This window comes from Perognathus longimembris, chromosome 28, assembly GCF_023159225.1.
Source record: "Perognathus longimembris pacificus isolate PPM17 chromosome 28, ASM2315922v1, whole genome shotgun sequence".
NCBI classification, from domain to species: Eukaryota; Metazoa; Chordata; class Mammalia; order Rodentia; family Heteromyidae; genus Perognathus; species Perognathus longimembris.
Window position 1 is genome coordinate 109,389,585 of NC_063188.1, and position 22,894 is coordinate 109,412,478.

The 22,894-nt window shown below is 46.3% G+C and overlaps 1 protein-coding gene across 1 annotated transcript in view; it reads right to left on the reverse strand.

Moving 5' to 3' along the window:
• Shroom2 (shroom family member 2) overlaps positions 1-22,894 on the reverse strand; it is a 71,060-nt gene that overhangs the window by 23,523 nt on the left and 24,643 nt on the right. The window contains exons 3-5 of the mRNA XM_048335499.1: positions 14,741-14,872; positions 9,974-12,413; positions 7,429-7,529 (exon numbers count right to left, since the gene is read on the reverse strand). Of these exons, the coding sequence (XP_048191456.1) occupies positions 7,429-7,529; positions 9,974-12,413; positions 14,741-14,872 (2,673 nt within the window). The remainder of the gene's footprint in view (positions 1-7,428; positions 7,530-9,973; positions 12,414-14,740; positions 14,873-22,894) is intronic.

Here is a 22,894-nt window from a genome sequence, read left to right on the forward strand (position 1 = left end):
GTGTGGGGGACCAGGGAGTGGAAAGGACAGCTTTGCCTCAAGGCTGTGGATTCTCCTGGGAGAGCAAACATTAGGCAAGCCCAGGAAGTCACTGGAGGGATTAAGGAAAGTTTACCTCTTTATGTGGGAACTCGAGGCAGAGGCAACACTCAAAAATTCTGCCTATGCGAGCCTTTATTTCCTTTTGCTCTACCCAGCACTTAGATCTCCCAAGTTAAATTGTCATTCACACTTCTTGTTTCACTCCACTTGGGCAATTTGTATAGCCAATAGATTTCATCCTGTTTGTAAATGTGTTCTCCCCCATATTAGTACTTGATGGGTCTGTGTCATTCAGTGGTATTTTGCCTAATTTCCAAGCCTTGTGGCCCTCACTCAGACTACCACCTCACAACTCCTTCTAATAGGAAATCACAAGACCAAACCAACATGTAAACAAGTCTGTGGCTGCTTGCCAGGCTGTGGGTGCCCAAGACCACAGGGGCATAAACACATAAGGAAAATGAAGATGTAAAATTTAGAGATAAAACCCAAATCTGCTATTCCATACTCCCATCTTCTTCCTGTGGGTATTGCTTTTGATTTCTGGGATGATGGCATTATGTTTGCAAGTACTAATTCTCTGCATAGAAAGAAGTCTTCTGTTCAGCCTTGTACTGCCATTGCACTGCAGAAGAGCCGTGTGGAATGTTGGCTGGGCCCTGAGACCATTCTAAGCTTGAGTTTTGTCTGGTTATGCCAACCCACTCAGCACAAGCTGCCTAATTACCCACTTCAGAATGGAAAACTTCAATTGCCTCTCGGCTAATTGAAGACCAACGATAGTAATGCTTGCCTTAAAGCCGCAAGCAGAGGTGTGGAACTCAGATGATCAATCTCCGTTACTTATTCTGAAATCTATTCAAAGTCTACTCAAAATCAGCAGAAGCTACTTTTGTGAAGGAAGAAAAGTGGTCTTCCTGTTAACCCCAACGCACCAAGTCACCCTTCTGAGAAAGACAACAGCCCTCAGTCACGTTTGTGGAGCTAGTTTAAGGATTGTACGTGAAGCTGGGCATGGGAGGCTCATGCCTGTAATCTGAATTTGAGGATTATAGTTCAGAGCCAGTCCTGGCGGGAAAGTCTGTAAAAATCTCCAATTAATGACCAAAAGGCAGGAAATGAAGGCTGGGGATGAAGTGGGAGAGTGCTAGTCTTGGGCATACAAGGCAAGGGCCAGTGCCCAGACCCTGAGTTCAAGACTCGGGACTGGTGGGGGGCAGGGAGAGTGGGAAGCAGGGATTTTTACATCAAGGCAATTTCCCTCCAAACGCCTTTACTTTAGTTTTGTGACTGTATGGGGGTTTAGGATATACTCTCATTCTTCTCCTCTCCTGCCCACTTCTCAGTCCTGAGAACACAAGCCTGAGGTCAATGCCATCCTGGGTGGGGACAGAAGTGGCAGGGGAAGGGATGTGGCCAGTGCCCGCAGCAGCGGCCTCTCCCGAACCTTAGCACAGCCCTCGCCAAGACGCTCAATGGGAGGAGCAACAGCCCAACACAGTGAGTCCTAGCTTCTTACAGTTTCAGGTGGGAAGCAGGAAAACAAGTCCCGGCTACGGACCTTTTGAGATGCTTGTGTTTCAGCTCTAAATCAAGTACAGAAAGATAAGCAAAAGCCATCTCATTTACTGCCATGGACACTAAAACCTTAAGTAAAATTTCAGCATGCAGAATGTAACACCACGGACTTGTTATTCATCATGTTCAAGAAAGACTGACTTAAGGAAAATTTGGTTGGAATCATCTATTAATCTATCAATCCACCCATGGACACACCTAATCATTCATTTACTTGTCCGTCCATCCATCCATCCATCCATCCATCCATCCATCCATCCACCAATCCATCCAACTGCCTTCTACCAATTTACTTACCTCTCACCCATGCATTCATCCATCCACTTATCTATTCAACCCATCATCAACCCACCCATCCTCCCCAAACACATCCATCCAACCCACTCCCCAGTCCATCCATTCATTCATCTGCATACTCACTCAATCTCCACTCACTCACCCATCTTTCCAGTCATCCTTCTGAAGGCTGACTCACTCATCCAGTTACTAGCTAATCCATATGCCCCAACCATTTTTTAGCACTTAACCTGCATCCACATGAAGGGTATTTTAAAAAGAAAAAAATAAACTATAAGTCTTCTTGGTCAGAAATGAGAAAGAAAATCTTGAGATCAGAGAAAAAAAAGTGTGGCAAATAAGTCCATGATGGAAATCCAGGAGTCATTGTTCTCCCCACACCTCTCCAGTCTGCGCAGGACATTCCTAGTCACAGTGCAGCAAGCGTCTACTTTGAAGGTGAACTCTTATGAGTACAATTATTGAAGCAGAGAGGGTGTGCAACTATTGCACACACACACTGCACAGACAGGATTTCACCAAAGTCCCCTCCATATTATTATTATTGTTGTTGTTGTTGTTATTATTATATTGTATGTATGTGTGCTGGTACCAGGGCCTGGGCACTATCCCTGAGCTTTTTTGCTCAAGGTTGGCATTCTACCATTGTAACCACCCCTCCATTTCTGTCTTTTTGATGGTTAATGGAACAGTCTCAGACTTTCCTGTACCTGTTGGCTTTGAACCAGCACCTTCAGATCTCAGCCTCCTGAGTAGCTAGGATTGCAGGCAGGAACCACTAAGGCTTCCCTCTTCATTTTATATATGCATTCCCCAAAACTGTGAATATGAAACTTCCCCAACAAAATGACACTTCCTGGGAGAGCTGACACACGATCAGGACTCTGGGTCCATATTCTCTAGGTATATAGAAAAGCAGTACTTTTCTTCTAGATTGTGACCTGAATGGGAATCACCTCTCAAATTAATATGTTGAAGCCTTAATGCTAGTATCTCAGAATATAATTATATTTGGCAACAAAGCCTTTAAAACAGGTGATTAAGATAAAATGAGGTCACAGTATGGCCCTAATCTAATCTGTCTGAAGAGGAGGTAGAGAGACAGACACACAGAGGGACAACCATGTGAAGACACTGGGAGAAAATAGCATCCTACAAGCTAGGAGAGTTCTCAGGAGGAATCTAGAGCCTACACATTATAGATTACAGCATTAAGGGAAAGTAAGTGTCTGAAATATAACGCCCTCCCACCCTGTGATGGAAGCCCAAGGGAATTCTAACACCCAGTGTTCAAGGAATCCCAAGTCGGTGGGAGATGCATTTGTAAGAAAGTCAGTCCCTGCTATTGTAGTGACTGGGTTTGAGGACCTCGTGCAGAACTTCTGAAAGTAGGGGGGCTGCTGGGAAAGCTCTATGGAACAGAAAGGATGGGCTGCTGGAGGTGAGCAAATGCTACTGGATCTGCTCCCTTGGGGTCTGGTGACTTGTGCCTCATCACCCCCAATCTGTTCTCTCCATAACTCAGCATTCTCTCTTGTGACTTCTGATACACTTTTTTTGAGGGGGGGCGGGTACTGGGGATTGAATTCGGGGCCTTTCTTGTCTTTGCTACACAGATGCTTTACCACTTGAGCCATGTCTCCAGCCCATTTCACTTTCATTGATTTTCAAATACATTCTTACATTTAAACCTCAAGCTGAACTTCAGGTTTGCACTTCCCAAGGACCTGAGGTGACAAGTAAACACCACTATATCCAGTTATTGCTTGAATTCGGGTCTCATAAACATTTTGCCTAGGCTGGTTTTGAACCACCACACTTGCCGTGTGTGTGTGTGTGTGTGTGTGTGTGTGTGTGTGTGTGTGTGTGTGTGCATGCTCAGGGTCTGGGCACAGTCCCTGAGTTTTTTTGTTGTTGTTGTTGTCGTTTTGTTTTTGCTCAAGGCTAGCACTACCATTTGAGCCACACTCCACTTCTGGCTTTTTTGGTGGTTGATTGCAGAACAGAGTCTCACAGGCTTTGAGTAGTAAGGATAACAGGTGTGAGTCACTCCTGCACAGAGGGTTTCTGTTTGTTTTTTGCTTTTGTGTTTTTGTTTTGTTTTTTCCATTCTTGAGATAGAGTTTCATTATATAGTGCAAGCTGGCCTCCAATTGAAGATCCTCCTACCTCCTTCCTTGGGCTAGGTTTACAGGCATGTACTACCACACCCATGTAAATTTTTTAAACTGAGAACTATATGTAAATATTATGTTGTTCTTTCCTTTCTACACTATGAGGTCCTACAATATCTGAATGACAAACACACCAAAAAGTTATTTCCATTTGACATGGGTGAATAACCATCAAATAAAAATAATTTCTAGGGGCTGGGGATATAGCCTAGTGGCAAGAGTGCCTGCCTCGGATACACGAGGCCCTAGGTTCGATTCCCCAGCACCACATATACAGAAAACGGCCAGAAGCGGCGCTGTGGCTCAAGTGGCAGAGTGCTAGCCTTGAGCGGAAAGAAGCCAGGGACAGTGCTCAGGCCCTGAGTCCAAGGCCCAGGACTGGCCAAAAAAAAAAAATAATAATAATTTCTACGTCAATATTTTTCTGTTACCTCAACAGAAGTAAGCAAAAAGCACTTTTTAATGATCATCCATCTGTAATCATATCAGTCATTCATTCATTATACACATTTTTCTGTTACTTTAAACTCGTGTAAAATAATGAATTCTTTATTTTTGGCAGTATTAAAGTTTAAACTCAGCTTCATGCTAATTAGGCAGGCCCTCTAATGCTAAGCCATGCCTCTGGCTATTTTTTAGAGAAAGTCCTGAGTACACACCTGGCCCTTGATCTGCCTGTTTTAGACAGTCAATTGCTAGCATGCACAACCAGTGTTCAGTTTTCCTCCATAGGGATGGAGTATGGAAGACCTTTCTGCCCAGGTTACCTGGAACCCTGATCCACACAGTGTAGGATGACAGGCCTGTGCCATGTGTCTGGCTATGGAAATTTTCTCCATGGCTTGGCCCTGAATCACAATCCTCCCATTCTTGGCCTCTCAAGTAGCTAGGATTACATGCATGAGCCACCAGTACTTGGCTCATTAGGCTTTTTTTAAAAGTGTAATATAGAATTTGGCTATGGTGGACAAAGGGCTGAACTTGCATTTTGATTATTCTTTTAATTTTTCAAACATGTTCTTTCTTGCTGACCCTTTGGAAAATTAAAGGCTCTCTGGGGAAAGTTGAGAATGACTTTTTAGCATTCATATTTTGGAATTCCATTGGGCTTTGTCACTCTCAAAAAACATACACATGATAATTCTGAAAATTGCTGGGTTTGTATCTCAAAAGCAGAACGCATCTGGAACTAATTTCTTCAGAGTGGTTATGTAGTCTGCTAGAAGACACAAGCCCCTAAATAATGCACACAGCCCCTCCCCTTCCTCTTGACCCGTTCAGTACTGACTGCCACTTGCATGGACACAGGACATGCACTCTACAGGTGTTTCTGGGATGTCCTCAAAGCACAGCAGAGGCTCCGCATGCCCTGCACCACGCATGCCTGTGGTATGGGTCAGGAGTTAGGAGCCAAGTAGGACCCCGTGTGTGCAGAGCCTCCCATGCAATGCAGAGCCACTCAGAGACTGCTGTGGCGCCTGGAAGCTGGCTTTGCAAAACAGACCACAGCTGGCACTCAGCACGTGACCGCCTCAGACTCCACAGTCATAAAGCTCTAATTGTGTCCTCAGACACTGCAAAATTCTGGAGGTGGATTATTCACCAGCCTTTCTTCATCATGGGTGCATCGTTCTAGCCATGCAGGCTGCAAGTGATTGTAAAGACTTGCAACATCCTCACACACAGAATACTAGACCCGTCACCAAAGCCACATAAATAAACATGTGATCATGTCATAGAAAGCTCACAGCATTCGGGTGAAAGCTAACTGAAGTAAAAGCCTGTACACAAGACTCTTAAAAGTAAACATCGAGGGGCTGGGAATATGGCCTAGTGGCAGAGTGTTTGCCTCATGCATATGAAGCCCTGGGTTCGATTCCTTGGCATCACATATATAGAAAAAGCCAGAGGTGGTGCTGTGGCTCAAGTGGTAGAGTGCTAGCCTTGAGCAAAAAGAAGCCAGGGACAGTGCTCAGGCCCTGAGGTCAAGCCTCAGGATTGGCAAAAAAAAAAAAAAAAGGAGACATCAAGCTTAGCACTGGTGGCTCATGCCTTTAATCATAGCTACTTGGGAGACTGAGATCTAAGGACATCAATTTGAAGACAGCCTAGGAAAGTCTGTGAGACCATCTCCAATTACCCACCAAAACAGCCAGACTAGAGGTATGGCTCAAGTGGTAGAACACCAGCCTTGAGCAGAAAAAACAAAGGGACAGAGCTAAGGTCCTAAGTTCAAGCTCCCGGTACCAAAACACACACACACACACACACACACACACACACACACACACACACACACACACACACACTAGATCAATTATTTCTGATTGAAACCTTGAGCATTGATTGAGGCCAGCTTAATTTGCATATTATAGCAATTGCACAAGCTTTTCCAAGCCACAGAAAACTCCAAACTCAGTACTGTTGTGCCCACTGAATTCCATCTCTCCATCAGTTTTGTAAAGAAAGGTCCACTAAAACTGCAGAGATGTACACTGTCTTTATCACAGCCCCTCAGCCGGGAGGACAAGATCACACAATGAATTTATTCAAATCTCATCCTCTCCACAACTCAACAGTGACACATGCAACATTTCAGAATTAAGATAGTCAACTCTGTAACACTCTGATGCCAACACTGATCTTGCTTCCCTTTAAGGAATCTACTGACTTGACCTATTTTTAAGCTCAAAGTCAACTCCTTAAACAAGTCCCATTTAGGAAGGCTGGCCTCACTCCTTTCTAACTGTTGGTCTTCTGTAGCAACTCTAATTGAGACCAGGATCTATAGAACACAGCTGGGTGCTAGCTAGTTAAAACATACCACTGTCAAGTGTGTCATTCCATAAAACATTTCATGGTGCATAGGCCAGATGCAAGTGGCTTGCGTCTATAATCTGAGCTACTCAGGAGGCTGAGATCTGAGGATCACAGTTTAACTCCAGCCTGGACAGGAAAGTCTGTGAGACTCATCTCCAAACAGCCACCAAAAAGCTGGAAGTAGAGCTGTGGCTCTAGTGATAGAGTGAACACAAAAGCTCAAGGACAACACCAAGCCCTGAGTTCAAGCCCCAGGACTGGCACAAAAACAAACATAAATCATAGTACAGAAGCAGTAGCAATTTTAAGAAATTTAAAATGGCACCTTGGCAATGTTTTTCTGGGCAGTGCTTGCAGGGCCTACGAGACTCTGCTTGAAACTCCAGGGTACTGGGGATGACAGAAATCATGCCCAGTTAGCTCTGACCACAGATGTTAAATGGGTACTCACCTTCCCCCAAATCAGCTCACCCCCAATATACCCTGCAAGCAAGTCCCAAGTGCACATTTCATGTACCTCCGAGTGGAACATCCGTCCTTGGCATGCACCGCAGAGGAAAGTGCTTCTCTGTGCTCCCCAGAATCCTCTGCCTGCCTCCGTGGTTCCACAGATGCTTCCTGCAAAGGGCAACACTGTGAGACACCAAGTCATTGAGCTGCCTGCCTGCCAACGGCATCTGTTATAATGAAACCCCTCATTTGTGGGCTTGCCTTCCGTGCCTGTCCCACAGTGCCAATCACGCTGCCCCTTGTCTTGTACTGAGACTTGGCCATGGGTTGTGCCCGTTCAGCTCCACAAAGCGTTCCATTGAGTTGACTGACCTAAGACCCTGCATCCACTTCTAGGCAGGAAATCGAGGTCCTACGCAAAGCCTGCGAAGCACGTGACACAACTGGCCAGACAAAACACAATAAAAGACAGCTGGTCACAAGCCACTATGGGGAAAGCTTAGGCCACAGGAATTGTGGGGGCTGGGATGCTTCACTCCTGCTCAGCAAGAATGGAGTTCTCAGCGGTCACAAGTGTTTAGTACCAGGATGTCATGGGATATACAGCCGTTTTCTTCCCATTTGTGTTGCATATCTTATGTTACTGTTACAACTGGGCCTTTTACAAGAAAATTTGTTGCAGCAGCCATTTTTCTCTTTGTAATACATAAATTCAGAGGGAGTACTCATGAAAAGCACACAAAGGGGTAGGGAAAAAGAGAAGACTATGAGCTACTGATAAAAATATGTAGTTTTTAGAAACTGATTGCAATTAACACCACGGAGTACAATAGGAGCTGGTGGGTGCAAGCTCAAGGGTAGAGTACTTGCCCTGTATGCATGAGGCCTTGGCTTTCACTCCAGCACTAAAATGTGGGGAAGGAGGGGGAGAATCAATAATAAAACCTACTAAAAACTGTTTAAAAGGGGGAGGTGAATATTTAAAAAGAGCAAAATAGGGTGAATTTGGTCTATACACTATATGCATGTGTGGACACCATGATGAAGTCTCTTTGTACAATTCATGCAAATAAAAAATGCAAAACATATACAAAAATGATATTTAAAACTGCTTTGAAAAATGTACACTAGAGTTGGGAATGTGGCTCAGTGGTAGAGTGCTTGCCTAGCATGCATGAAGCCCTGGGTTCCATTCCTCAGTACCACATAAATAGAAAAGGCCAGAAGTGGCGCTGTGGCTCAAGTGGTAGAGTACTAGCCTTGAGCAAAAGAAACTCAGGGACAGTGCCCAGGCCCTGAGTTCAAGCTCCAAGACTGGCCAAAAATAAAAAAGTACACTAGATCCAACGCATGTTTAAATACACTTTGTCTCAGAGTGTATCCTTAGAAAATAATAATGAGCTGGGCACCGGTAGCTCACTCTTGTAATCCTAGGTACTCAGGAGGCTGAGATCTGAGGATCACAGTTCGAAGCCAGCTCAGGCAGAAAAGTCCCCTTGAGACCCTTATCTCCAATTAGCCACTCAAAAACTGGATGTGGTGCTTTGGCTTAAGTGGTAGAGCACTAACCTTGAACACAAAGAGGCTCAGGGACAGCGCCCAGGCCCTGAGATCAAGCCCCACAATGGACAAAAAAATAATAGCTGTGAGTTTAAGTTGTGTATGATAGTACATGCACGTCAACTACTCAGTAGGATTATAGTTTGAGGCCAGCCTAGGCAAAAAGTTAGTGAGAGCACATTTCAACTAAACAAGCCAGGCATAGTGGTGCAATTGTAATCCCAGCTACATAGGGTAGTCAGGTTGGTCTGAAGTCAGCCATCGGCAAAGGAGTACAATACCCTATGTGAAAAATAACTAAAGAGCCCACAGCTAACAACAACGAAAATAGGTGATGGTTGTATGGCTCAAATGGTAGAATACTTGCCTAGCAAGTATAAGATCCTGAGTTCAAGTCCTGGTACCACCTTAATAAATATATGAAATGTTAAATAGTATCGATATTTTAGAAGTGGCTAGTGTATGATAAAGAACCCATTTTTACTTCATTAGGTAAAATTACTAGTTTCTTTGCTTCCTACCTCTACCTCCTCCCCCTCCCTCCCCGAGATTTGTACTACACATGAAGGAAGCAAACAAATTCATCCTAACTACTTAGGAGGCGAAGATCTGAGGATTGATGTTTGAAGCCAGCTGGGGCAGAAAAGTCTGTAAGACTCTCATCTCCAATTGAAGAGCAAAAAACCTGGAAGTGGAGGTGTAGCTCGAATGGTAGAGCTCCAGCCTTGAGCAAAACAGCTTAGCAAGAGCACAAGCCCCAGCACTGGCACACACACATAGGAAAAGAAAGAGAGAGAAAAGAAAAGAAAACAGAGAGGGGGGGTAAGAGAGAAGGCTGGGAATGAAAGGTGGGCTGGCAGAAATGTGGCATTTAAAATTGCCCTACAGATAGCAACTTTGTCCCCAGTACCTTTCACTTGTACGTCGCATTGCCCACGGACACTCATGCAACTGCATGCCAGTGGGCCCAGCGGATCCTGGGGGGGTGTGACACCTCATCTTGGGGTGGTGGTCAGGGAGGAGAGCGGCCGGCTTCCTAGCCTGATGCTTACCTGGGAATAGTGCTCTGTGGACGGAGAGGAGCGGGACCGTTCATGAAGGTACTGCGGCTTTTGGTGTTGATCCAACCCCACATCTAGAATGTCGTCCGCCGAATGATACCGCCCAGAACTTCTGCCTTCCAGGGGCTTCCTCTGCTCCTTCCAAGAGGCTTGATACTCTGCAAAGGTTCCAAGCCTCTGCGGTGGGTCACATTGCCTTGCCTTTTCCGATTTTTCATGACCATTGAGGATCTCCCCAAAGGAGGTGGCACGGGACCTTTTCTCGAACCAAGATTCCCCACGCTCCCAGCCATGGCCTGCTGTCTTGGGCCTCTCTGCCTTCTCTCTTGGGAGCCCACCAGGCGCTTGTCGCCGGCCTGGCCTCTGAAGAACCAGTTTGCTTGTCTCTTCAAAAAACTTCCACCTGTCGGCAAAAGTCCCTATGGTGTCCTCATGCGCTCCGTGGCCTGTGCGGGGACTGCGGGCCCCTGAGAGCCCCACTTCATTCATTTTCTCTGGCTCAGAGTAAGACTTCAGTTTCTGTTCCATGGTGAAGCGTTTCCGGCCTCCAATTCGGGAAATGTGAGGCATGCCACCTCCAGATGAGGACGGCTTGGCCAGGCCTGCCTCCCAGAAGTGGGGGACAGAGTCTGGTTCCCCAGAATAGGAGGATGAGGAACTGTGATCCCCAGCCCTGTGTTCTGATGAACTTGGAGACTGGTCTGCTGGGCAGGGGTCTAAGTCCCGGCGCTTGAAGGAGGTAGCCCGGAGGACACGTGCTTGAGCCTCTTTCAGGTGGTCTTTGTAGGTACTGGTGAAGGAACCTTCTGGAGCAGCCCCAGCCTTGTCCCTCCAGATGCCAGCATCTTCCTCAGCCTCACTGGCTCCAGCCAGGGCCACTGTACTCTTGCTTTTTTGCAGCTTTGCTCTACGCATCTGGATCTCATTCCTCAGCGTGGTGGCAAACCGGTCGCTCCTGCGTGTGGGTTTTCCTCCCTGGGCATCGAACGGTGGTGGTTTCTCGATGCCATCCTGGCAGTTCCCCGGCTGGTGGGCCCTCTCTTGGGTCAGGGAATGCAGCATGGGTGTCCTCTGGCGAGAGATCCTCGTGCCTGACCCATCCACCCATTTGAAGCCCTCACTCATTTTCTGCAGACTGGCTTTATCCACATGGCCAGCACCTGCAGGCTCCTGGATGCCCAAGAAACTGCCCTCAGTCCCTCCAGCTAGTGGGTGACATGGTCGTGTGTCATAGGCATTCAGGGCCCCTTCACGCTGAGGTAGGTGGCATCGTGCACTGTGGACCATGGGTTGCATGGAAGGATTTTCAAGGCCAACATTCAATTGCCAGTAATCTCCCCGGAGCTGAGCCCCCTGGGGGCCCCCTTGTCCAGGCTGCCTGGCAGGTACACAGTAGTAATAGCTCTGCCCATCAGCCTTCTGGTGGGTGGCACTGGACCACTTCACCTGAGGGGGACTTGGGTCCTGGCAGCACGCGTTAAGAAGCTCCTGCCGGCCTCCAGGGAAGGGCAGGTGCTGGGGGGCCCTGTGCAAGGCGGGGGCCCTGGAGCTCTCGTCGCTGCAGTGGCGTGAATGGTGGCCCCCTTGGTGAGGCTGCAGGAAGCGCACATCAATGCTGGACAGGGAAGTGTGGAGCCTGCCGGGCGCCCCCAGGGGGTTGCCTGACTTATGGTCAGATCCCTGCACACCAGTATCCAGATGGCCCTCCGGCACATAGGTAGAGCCCCGGGTTTCCTTTCCACTGCCAGGGCACACCAGCCTTCGAGGTCGATCTGCCGGGTCCACTCTCCAGTCCCCACGGGGCTGCAGCCGAGTCAAAGCCTTAAAGTGCTGGGTAGTGGCCGCCTCTGAGAATGGGAGGCTCTGTGCCTTCTCCTGGCCCTTCGTGGCAGCAAAGCTATCTCTGCGCAGAGGAGGAGGAGGGGGAGGAGGCGATGAAGGAGCCTTTTTCTTGTCAGGAACATACCAGACTGGCCCAAAACTTGATCTCCCAGAAGGGACCAGCTTGGGCTCAGCATTGTCCTCTGGCCTGGGGCTTTTACTGTTATCCCTGGAGACCCGCGGTAGGGGTCTGTCCTCCATGCTTTGCAGGTCACTTGCAACCTGACCCTGGTGGCTACCGTCTGGCCGGGAGGCTTCCCAGAGGTGCACCTTGTAGAGGATATTCTCAGTGGAGGAGGCATCAGCCTTGGGCAAGGTATGGTCAGGGGTGCTGGAGCTGGTGGAGAAGGAGCCATATGCAGAATCCCGTTTGCTGTGGCTGCCCAGATGGTCAATGCTGCTGTTGGATTTGGCCGCTGAGAGGCGCCCAGATGGGTAGGGCTGGGAGGGGTGGTCCAAACTATCCATGCTTCCCAGGGAGCTGAAGTGGTCAGAAGTGCGTTGCAGGCTCGTCTGCTCCCAAGAGCTGGACAGGTCATGAGAAGAAGAACTACAACAACGACAAGATCACAGCAACAAGTATGTTTTAGCACTGAGACACAGTAAGGAGCAAAACTGGAGGAGGGCACTGTGGAGGCATCCTACAGTAACTGCCTAGGACAAGCTCACCTGTCATGTGTTCTACTGAATGCTTTTGTAATAACTGCTTTATAGTATTATTATTAATTAATTAATTAATTAATTTCTGTGTGTGCCAGTATTAGGACTTGACCTCAAGGCCTTGTGCTTTTGCTTGGCCCTTTACCTAGAGGCTGTTGCTCTACCACTTGAGCCATATCTCCACTTCTGGCTTTTTGCTGGTTAAATGGAGACAAGAGTTTCATTGACTTTTCTGCCCTGGCTGGCTCTGAACCATGATCCTCAGATTTCAGCCTCCTGAGTAGCTTGGATTGCAGATATGAGTGACTTGCACCCAACTACAACTGCTTTTTATCTTTACTTTTTTGTGCTAGTATTCTGGCTTGAACTCAGGGCCTCAGTTCTTGCTTAGCTTTTTAGCTCATAAACGGTACTCTACCACTTAAGCCACACTCTACTTCCAGCTTTCTGCTGGTTAATTAGAGATAAGAGTCATATCTCTTAGCGGGCTTCAAACTGTGATCCTCAGATCTCAGCCTCCTGAGTAGCTATAACTACAGGGGTGAGCCACCAACAGCTGTCTACAACTGTTTTTTTTTATTTTAATGCTAACATATTTCCTTAACACAATACCTATATTACTAGCAGGCAATGCCTGAATTAATATCTCCATGGTCTAAATATAGTAGAGGCTAGCATATGACAACTCATAAGCTAAGAATCATTTTTTAATTCTTAAACTGTCAAAGGAAAATAAATCAAAGGAATAATAAATTGTCCTCCAATTTGGCCTGTGAAAATTGTAAGGAATTCAAACTGCAGTTTATGAATAAAGTTTTATTGGAACACAACTGTATCCATTTGTCTATACACTGTCTGCTTTTATGCTACAACTTCAGAGTGGAGTAACTGTGACAGAGACAGGTCTGCAAAGCTAAAGATACTAACAACTGTGCGATTCTTACCAAGGATTTCTATGGCACAGAAAGCAATCAAAGAAGAACTTACATGGCAAAAGAAAGCCGGTGCTGGTGACTCAAGCCTATATTCCTAGGCTGAGATCTGAGGAAGGTGGTTCAAGAGCCAGCAAGTGCAGGAAGATCTGTGAAACTCTTATCTCTAATTAACCAGTAAAAAGCTGGAGGTGAAGCTGTGTCTCAGGTGGTGGAGTGCTAGCTTTGAGCAAGAAAGCTAAGGGACAGCCCCAAGTTCAAGCCCTGGTATTGGTACAAGTTTTTTCAAACTAAAAAAAAGAAAGAAAAAGAAATGCCCTCCCTATATAACAGATATAAGCCAATAAAGATAGATTAAAAAATAATGATACTACTCATGCCTACCTAAAAATATGCACAACTCATATTACATGTAGACACACATGCACAGACACACACATATATGAATATATACAGGCATGCACATACAAGCATAAATATATGTGTGTTTACGTGCATATCCACACAAACACAGATGTATACATGGAGATATTACACACCCTGAAACCACACTTTGCTTTACTATTATCCTTCTAACAGGAGACACATGGGGATGTTACAGGCCACTGGAACACCATGGCATTCCAGAGTGAATGCAGACACAGGAGAATCCCCTGGGGAACTTTGATGAACTACTCTGATGCCTGCCAATGCACAGGAAAACCCGTGAGAAGATGGTGGTGGTATGCATGTGGGTGCCAGAGGGCCTGGCTGAGAACTACCAAATGCCTGGTGTCGCTGTGCACAGTCCCAACGTGATTCCAGTGAGGCTCTTTCCCTGTTTCATTTCTCACACCCACAACGTACAGGTGAAAACACCCTTGTTTATCTATCTGTCTCATCATTTCATTGTTTTATTTTTATTTATTATGCTGGTCCTGGGGCCTGAGCCTAGGGCCTGGGCATTCTACCTGATCTTCTTTTTTGCTCAAGGATAGTGCTCTACCACTTGAGCTATAGCTCTACTTCTGGTTTTTTGAGTCATTTATTAGATGTAATAGTCTCATGGACTTTCCTGCTTAGGCTGGGTTCAAACCACAATCCTCACATCTCAGCCTCCTGAGTAGCTAGGATTGCAGGCATGAACCACCAGCACTAGGCTCATTGTTTTATTTTAATGGGGTGTTAGTGGCCTTGACTCATCAGAAATATTAAAGCCATTCTCAAGTCCAGAGAGCCCTGGAATTGATGAGCATTTACAAAACATTACTCAGGCTTTGCTCGGTCTCAGCAAACAAGCACCTACCTTGCGTGGTGCTGGGCATGCCAGGAAGGGCAGCCACTGGCACCAGGGAACTGCGAAGCTGCAGGTTCAGGATGGCCATCGGAGAACTTGGTGGCATGCCAGGAGTGAGGCCTCCAGCTCGATTCATTCCTCCTGGAAAAGAATGAGAAGACTGAGGACTTGGCACACTGGACACCTTCATGCCAAGACAGCAAGGCAAGAATGGAAAATGAGCTCGCTGCTTACTTGGGACACAGCAGGTACTACCCACTGCTTTAGATCTCTATTTTTTTCTTCTTTTTTTGGTCTGAAACTGGGACTCGAACTCGGTACTTGATGTTTTCACTCACTGGCTAGTGCTTTGCCAACAAAGCCCTAGACTCCATTAATAACCAACTTGCCCAATGCACATTGAAAATCAGAGGCTCCAGAATATTGGTGGTCAATTAGAAATTAAATCAATGTAAAAATAAATCAAGCATATTTTCTACATATATAAACCTTCCCCCTACCCCAAGAGCCAACAAAACCAGGTTCTCCTCTCATTTGAGTTTTAACATAGCTTTCGCCGGGCCATAAACCTCCGTGGACAAGGGATTGGACTGGAGAAAAAAAGGTCTCTATGTTCCCTGGCATCTGGGACACATAGCATTTAGACTGCTACATATCTTCTGTAACACAGTGGCAGTGTAGTTCACTAAGACTCATAGATGTATCTTCCTTTAAGATCCCAACTATTGTGAGGTCAACCCAAGGTCCTCGTCCTGTACTGGCAGGCTTGTGTCTATCCAAGCCAGGGCTTTTTAGAGTGGCTTGAGTCTTTACCAACTCCCAGACCACACCTGTGCAGGTATGATAAGATGTGTCCAGGGAAATCCCTAAGATGTTAGCTAGAGGATGGAGCCTAGAGAAGAATGCTCCCTGACTGTGAGCAGTTAACACATAGAGTTTCCACTTCTCTAAATTAAGAGAGAAATGACCTCACTCTGGACAGGTTGGGGACTGATCAGGAATGAAGAAAGAATCCGAGCGCCAGTGGCTCACACCTGTAATCCTAGCTACTCAGGTGGCTGAGATCTGAGGATCAGGATCATGAATCAAAGCCAGCCCAGGCAGGAAAATCTGTGAGACTTATTTCCAGCTGGAAGAGGATCTGTGGTACAAACGGTAGAGCACCAGCCTTGAGCAAAAAAGCTAGGGACAGCACCCAGGCCCTGAGTTCAAGCCCCAGTACCAGAACGCTGGTGCGCACACACACATGGACACACTTAATACAACAAACTTTCCAATAAGCTTGAAGATTTTCATGAGGAAAAGTGTAAGGGGAACAAGATGTAGAATGTGTTGGGTTTATGAGCTCCCCATGAACAAAAGATCAAGTGAAAAATGGACACATGTATTATACCACCCAAGTAAGTGATTATAAAACCAAGACTATACCTAACAGGATTTCTCAAAATCCTTATAAGGAAGCTTCTAGCCACATTAATTTCATCTTCAATTGGCTTTTTCTGTGTTGTAATGTCTGCAACTTCTTTATTATTAATAAATAAAGGAAATGAACTAGATGACAAACTATAGGCCAAGGGGGGAAAAAGAAAGCAAAGAAAAGAAACTGCTTCACCATGGTGGGGCATGCCTATAAACTCAGCATTCAGGATAGAGAGGTCATGCTGGGCTACATGTGACAAAAACAAAGACAATAATAAAAATGACTTTATAAAAGATGAGTGGCACCTTAAAAATGGCTGTAAAATCTTTGCTACCATCTCATCCAGGTGAGCTTGTATTACACACCCACCTTCAGTGTGGACTGGCCCAAGAGACTTATCTATATCCAGGAGCATTTGCATCCACCTCCAGCCCAATCACTCAAAATGAGCTGGGCCAAGAGACTTGCTTATTTGCATCAAGGTGGACCCCCCCAACCCTAACCATTCAATATAGGCTGTCCAAACCTACTAGTTTAACTGAGATCAGGTGGATTTACAATCGCCCCTTTCATGTGAGCTGGCCTGAGAACTTGTATAAGTACCAGAACAGGAACCACTACCATTCTAGGAAACTGGCATTAAAGAGATTCAAGGATTAGCATCACCTCTCTACCACTATCCAATGTGGGCTAGTCCTAGTGAGACTTGATTCTACCCAGGTATACCTCCCCACCCCCCTCCCTTCAATATGGGCTGGTACAAGAGACAAGCGTAACTCCATCTAGGTAGTGAGCACACCCCCTTAATATAAATGGGATGGACCAAGAGACTTGCTCAACTCCATCCAGGTGGATTTGCATACACACCCTCAGCCAAGTAACTCCCACCGGTTGTCTCTTCAATTTGGGCTAACTTCAGAAAAGTGCTTAACTCCATCCAGGTTGATTTACACCCTCCCCAACTCTCCAATGTGGGCTGAACCAAGAGGCTTGCTTAAATTAATCCAGAAGGTCCCCCACACCAGGCTGGCACAACAGACCTGTTTAACTCAGTCCACATGGACCTGCACTCACCCCTTCAACAATAGGAATAACTAACATTCTAGGACACTGGAGTTAAGAGACTTGCTTATGTCCCTTTGAAGGGAAATCTACCATTGGGTTGATGTTAGAGTTAACTCCAAGCAGGTGTACCCCCTCTCCCATACCTTCAAAATGAGCTGGCCCAAGAGAAACTCCTTTTAGGTAGATTAGTGCCCCTCCCTCCCAATATATGGGGGCTGGCTGGCCTAAGAGAGTTGCTGAACTCCATGCAAGTGGATTTGCATATTCCCCCTCCAACTATTCAACATGGGGCTGGCCCAAAGGGCTGTGCTCCCTTAACTCCACTCAAGTAACTTCCATTGATCATCCCTTCAATGTGGGATGGTTCAAGAGAGGTGCAGGTGGATCCATGCAGGTGGATTTATATCACCACCCTCATCTGCAATGTGGGTTGACCCAAGAGATTTCTTAATTCCATCCATGGGTCTTGCATCTTCCTCCTCTTCAATGTGGGCTAGGCCAAGAGGCTAGCTTAACTCCATCCAGGAGCTCCACACTCATTCCCTGGGCTGGTCCACTGCACAACTCAGTCCAGGTGGACCTGCACCGACCCCTTCAACATGGGCTGACCCAGGAAATTTGTTTAAGTACCAAAACAGGAACAACCAACATTCTAGAGCATTGGAGTTAAGAGACTTGCTTAATTCCCTTCTAAGGGATTTGAATTCCCCCCCCCCTCAATTCTTCACTTGGTCTAGCCCTAGAGCATTAACTCCAACCAGGTGTATCCCCCCCTACTCTTCAATATGGGCTGGCCCAAGAGCCAGTTTAACTCTATTAAAGTACATTCGCTCCTGTTAATGTATATAGGCTGGCCCAAGGGACTTGCTTAACACCATGCAGGTGTATCATCCTCACTCTCACTCATCCCTCAATATGAACTGGCCCAAGACACAAGCTTAGCTCCATGTAGGTAAATCTCTCCCCCCCCCACCCCTTTAACATGGGCTGGTCCATGAGACTTCTTAACTCCAGCCAAGTTGATTTGCATATCCCCCTCCAACTATTCAACATGGACTGGCCCAAGGGGGTTTGCTTAACTCCATTCAAGTAACTTCCACTGACCATCCCTTCAGTTGGGATCGTTCTAGAAATGCTTAACTTGATTCAGGTGGATTTACATCACCACCTTCATCTCTGCAATGTGGGATGACCCAAAAGATTGCTTAACTCCATCTAGAGATTTGCATCCCCCTCCTCTTTGATGTGGGCTAGTCCAAGAGGCTAGTTTAACTCTATCCAGGAGCTCCCACACTCCCCACTCTTTCAATATGAGCTGGCCCACAGTCTGTATAACTCAGTCCAGGTGGACCTGCACCCACCCCTTTGCTAACAAGGACATTGGAACTAAGAGACTAATTCCCTTCCATGGGATTTGCATTTCCCTCCTCCCAACTCTTCAACGTGGGCTAGTCCTAGAGACTTAACTCCATCCAGGTGTTGCCCCCCCCATCAATATGGGCAGCCCAACAGACATGCGATTAGCTCCCCCTTTAATATATGTAGGTTAGCACAAGAGACTTGCTTAATTCCATGCAGATGTATCCCCCCACCCATTCTTTTAATAGGATAAGTTTAAAACTGCATCTTATTAGCTCCTCCTCCCCTTTCCTATATATGGGCTGGCCCAAGAGATTTAATTAACTTTATCCATGTGGATTTACTCCCTCATAACTCTGCAATGTGGGCTGACCCAAGACTTGCTTAATTCCATTCATGGGATTTGCTCCTCAAGCTTTCAGTGTGGGCTAGCTCTAGAGACTTGCTTCAGTCCATCCAGGTGTACCCCCGTATCCCTTCAATATGGGCTGGCTCAAGAGACAAGCTTAACTGTATTTAGACAGATTAACTGCCCCCCCCTTAAATGTATGTGGGCTGGCCCAAGAGATTTCCTTATCTCCATCTGGGTGGATTTACATACTCCCCCCCCAACAATTCAACATGGGGTGGCCTAAGGGGCTTGCTTAATTCTATCCAAGTAACTCCCACTGGTCATCAATTTGGGATGGCTCAAGAGATTTGCTTAATTCTATCCAGATGGATTTACACACACACCCCAACTCTGCAATGTGGGCTGACCTGCTTAAATCCATCCATGGGATTTGCATCCTCGTCCTCTTCATTGTGGGCTGGCCCAAGAGATTTATTTAACCAGGAGGATTAGCCCCTCACCCCCATGTGGGCTTGCCCAACAGACATTCTTAATTCAATCTAGATGGATTTCTCTTCATCCCACCCTCTTGGGCCTATTCATATTGGGTAGTTCAACAGACATGCTTAAACCCATCCAAGTGGATTTGTACTGTCATTCATACCCCTTCAATATGGGCTGGAATATGAGACTTGCTTAACTAGGTGGTTCTTCCCCTTCAAGGGATAGTCCAGGTGGGTCTGAGCAACCCGGCCAATGAAACTTGTATAAGTACCAAAACAGGAGCAAAAGACATTCTGGTTAAGAGACTTTGTGTCTCTCTCTTCTTCAATATGGGTTAGGCCAAGAGACTTCTTTAATTCCATGTAGGTGAATTTTCAAACCGCCCCCTCAATTTGGGCTGTCCCAATAGACAACTCTGTCTAGGTGGGTTTGTATTCCCTCAACCTTTCAAAATGGGCTGGCCAGAGAATGTTTAACTCCATTCATGTGGACTTGTACCCGGTTCCTTTCAATATTGCTGCCCCACGAAACTTGCATAGCTATACGAGGAGTAAATGACATTCTAGTACTTTTAGGAAATCTTGTAACTACTTTGCAGATTTCTTAGAATTTTTTCTCTGAAGGAAGCATCTGTCACATGAGAAATCCAATAGCTCTAGACACCTTGCAGCACACAGCCCAAATAGGCCATGTGCAAGTTCCACATGGAAAATAACATTAGCTTGGACCCAACTGTTAGAATGTGACACACCCAGGAGGAAAAGATTGCCATTTGCACACTATGGCACCTTACAGAGAGGACATACAAAACCCACCCAGCAGCCAGACTGAAGACCCCTAAATGCTGGGTATCTTTAACTCCAAGCCACACCCACAAGAGGTCGGGGCTAGTATGGAACAGTGTCCCTGGCTGTGCCCTTTCTGGCTTCCTGGATTTGGTTATGTCTAAATGGGCATCAATTCTGGGTGTGGCCACTTAACATATCTTGGGAAAGGAGCCAAGTTCCTCCAGTTTCTAGAACTTTGTGGTTTATAAAAGCAGTCTGTAGCACAAGTGGTTATTTAACTAAAATCAAATGAAATAAAGTCAGAAGTTCATTCCTCAGGCACATTAGCATGTATCTGCAAGTATTTAATAATCAAGTGACGCCAGTGGCTGCTCCACCAAGGGCAGTAAATATGGACATGTCTACCTTGGCCATATCTGCAGACAGCACGCTGCTACCTGTCAGTGAGTGCTTCACAGTCAAGCATAGCACATGTCTGCAAGTGCCCCCTTCCTTCCTTGCAGCTCAAGCCGCCAGCACCTATAAAAATTATCTATAGTAATTTTTTCTTTTCTTGGAGATACTGGAGTCCGAACTCAGAACTCTGTGCTTGTTTGGCAAGTGCTCTATCACTTGAAGCACACTTCCAGCATCCAGCTGTCTTTTGGTTGTGGGGAGGTCTCGGGAACATTTATGCCCCAGGGAGGCCTGAAACTGATGCCTAGAAAGAGCTGGATTGGTATGGGAAAGCGAAGTAGCAGTAGGATGGTCTACTACTCACAGCTGAGAGGCAGCTCTCTGCCACCTAGTGGATCTGAGCATGCATAACTTTCTTGTCTCACTCATCCTCCCTTGGCCTTGATTTCTCCCTGTCTCAGTAGGGATCTAAGTGCTAAGAGCAAGAGTTCTTTCAACAAGGCTGTGGCATTACCTCCGTCTGGTCCCTAGAAATGTGAGTTCCATGAACAGGTACCATGAGAGTCCCAGTATGTGCCATAGAAATGGGGAAGAGTCAAACACCCAGATGTGAGGACCTCTAACTACACAGAGCTGACACCCGGTCCTGAGTCATACAATTTACAATAAAATTCTCACCAGTATTATTCTAGTAACTCCTTTATACAATATAAGACAGCCATATACCCAAATCCCATGCCTGAATTTGTAGCTCTTAAAGTGTTGAGATCAAGAGATCCTAGTACAAAGGCCATTCCATCCCAACCATCTCCTCCCAAGCCATCTCAACCCAGGGCTTGGCTGGTTGGTCTTAGCCTACTATACTAACTGAGGTGTTGGTTTAAAGTAGGCTGACTTCATCCCAAGGACACCTCTAGACAGGAAGTGAGACATCTAAAAAATAACCAGTATACATTCAGAAGGCTGAGATCTGAGGACTGTGTTTTAAAGCCAGCCTAGGCAAGAAAATCCATGAGATAACCACCAAAAAGCCTGAAGTGGAGCTGTGCTCGAGTGGTAGAGCATTATCTTTGAGCACAAAAGCTGAAGGACAGTGCCCAGGCCCTGAGTTCAAGCCCCAGGTCTGACATAAAAAATCAGTGCGAAATAAGAGGCATGGCTCAGTAGTACAGCGCCTGCCTGGGCCTTGAGCTCAAACCTCAATGTGGCCAAAAATATATCTTTTAAACATGAAAGAATATTGTCAATTTCCCTGAAATCCTTTACCACTAACTTCACAGAAAAGTTTACTTCAAATTTGATAAATACTTGTATCTTGTAGGTAATTTCTGGGCTTATTTTAAGTCAGGGATGAGACCACTTGGACCAAAGTCATGCTAAGATGTCTTTGAAAATTAACAAGAGGTCTAGATGTCAAATATCATTTCATTTTATTATTATTAGTCTATCCTGATGACATCTTTCTTATTCACAAGTCCTGGCATTGTTTTCCCTCTTCTAGAGAGAGAAAGAGAGAGAGACAGAAAGACAAAAAGAAAGAAGAATTGCTTTTAGAAATCAAGGTGCAAAATGTTCCCAAATAAGTCGATTCTATCTCCTCCCTCCCTTGTTGTCCCATCTTCTCCTCCAGCTAATAGAAGGTGCTGGCTGTAGCTGGACCAGTCAGCTGAGAAGGGAGGCCATGTTTCTCTCAGAGTCTGCACAAAGCTGTGCCAAGCTTATCCCCCTGCCTGGAAATTGGGATGGGGCAGCAGGGAGAAGGGTAAGATGGCGAACAGATTCTATTAGCCGGCACTGACAGCTAGGGAAGTTAACAAGAGGTAGAAGTTGGGTAGGCCTTGTTATAAGGGGTCTGGGGTGGGTATGGGGAGAGGCAGGGATGAAATTCCTGAAACTACTCAGGAGTTCACAGCAATGAAAGCACCAGTGAGGAGCTGGGAATATGGCCTAGGGGCAAGAGTGCTTGTCTCATATACATGAAGCCCTGGGTTCGATTCCCCAGCACCACATATATAGAAAATGGCCAGAAGTGGTGCTGTGGCTCAAGTGGCAGAGTAGCTAGCCTTGAGCAAAAAGAAGCCAGGGACAGTGCTCAGGCCCTGAGTTCAAGCCCCAGGACTGGCAAAAAAAAAAAGAAAGAAAAGAAAGCACCAGTGAGAGACACAGCAGTGTATGGGGAGGAGATTAGGGGTGCAGAAGGTCCTGCAAGGCACCAAAGTCTCACAGAGCACATACGGGACAGGAAGTTTTAGGAATATCTGGGGGGGGGGGGGGTGGGATGGGAATTTAGGAGGCCCTGA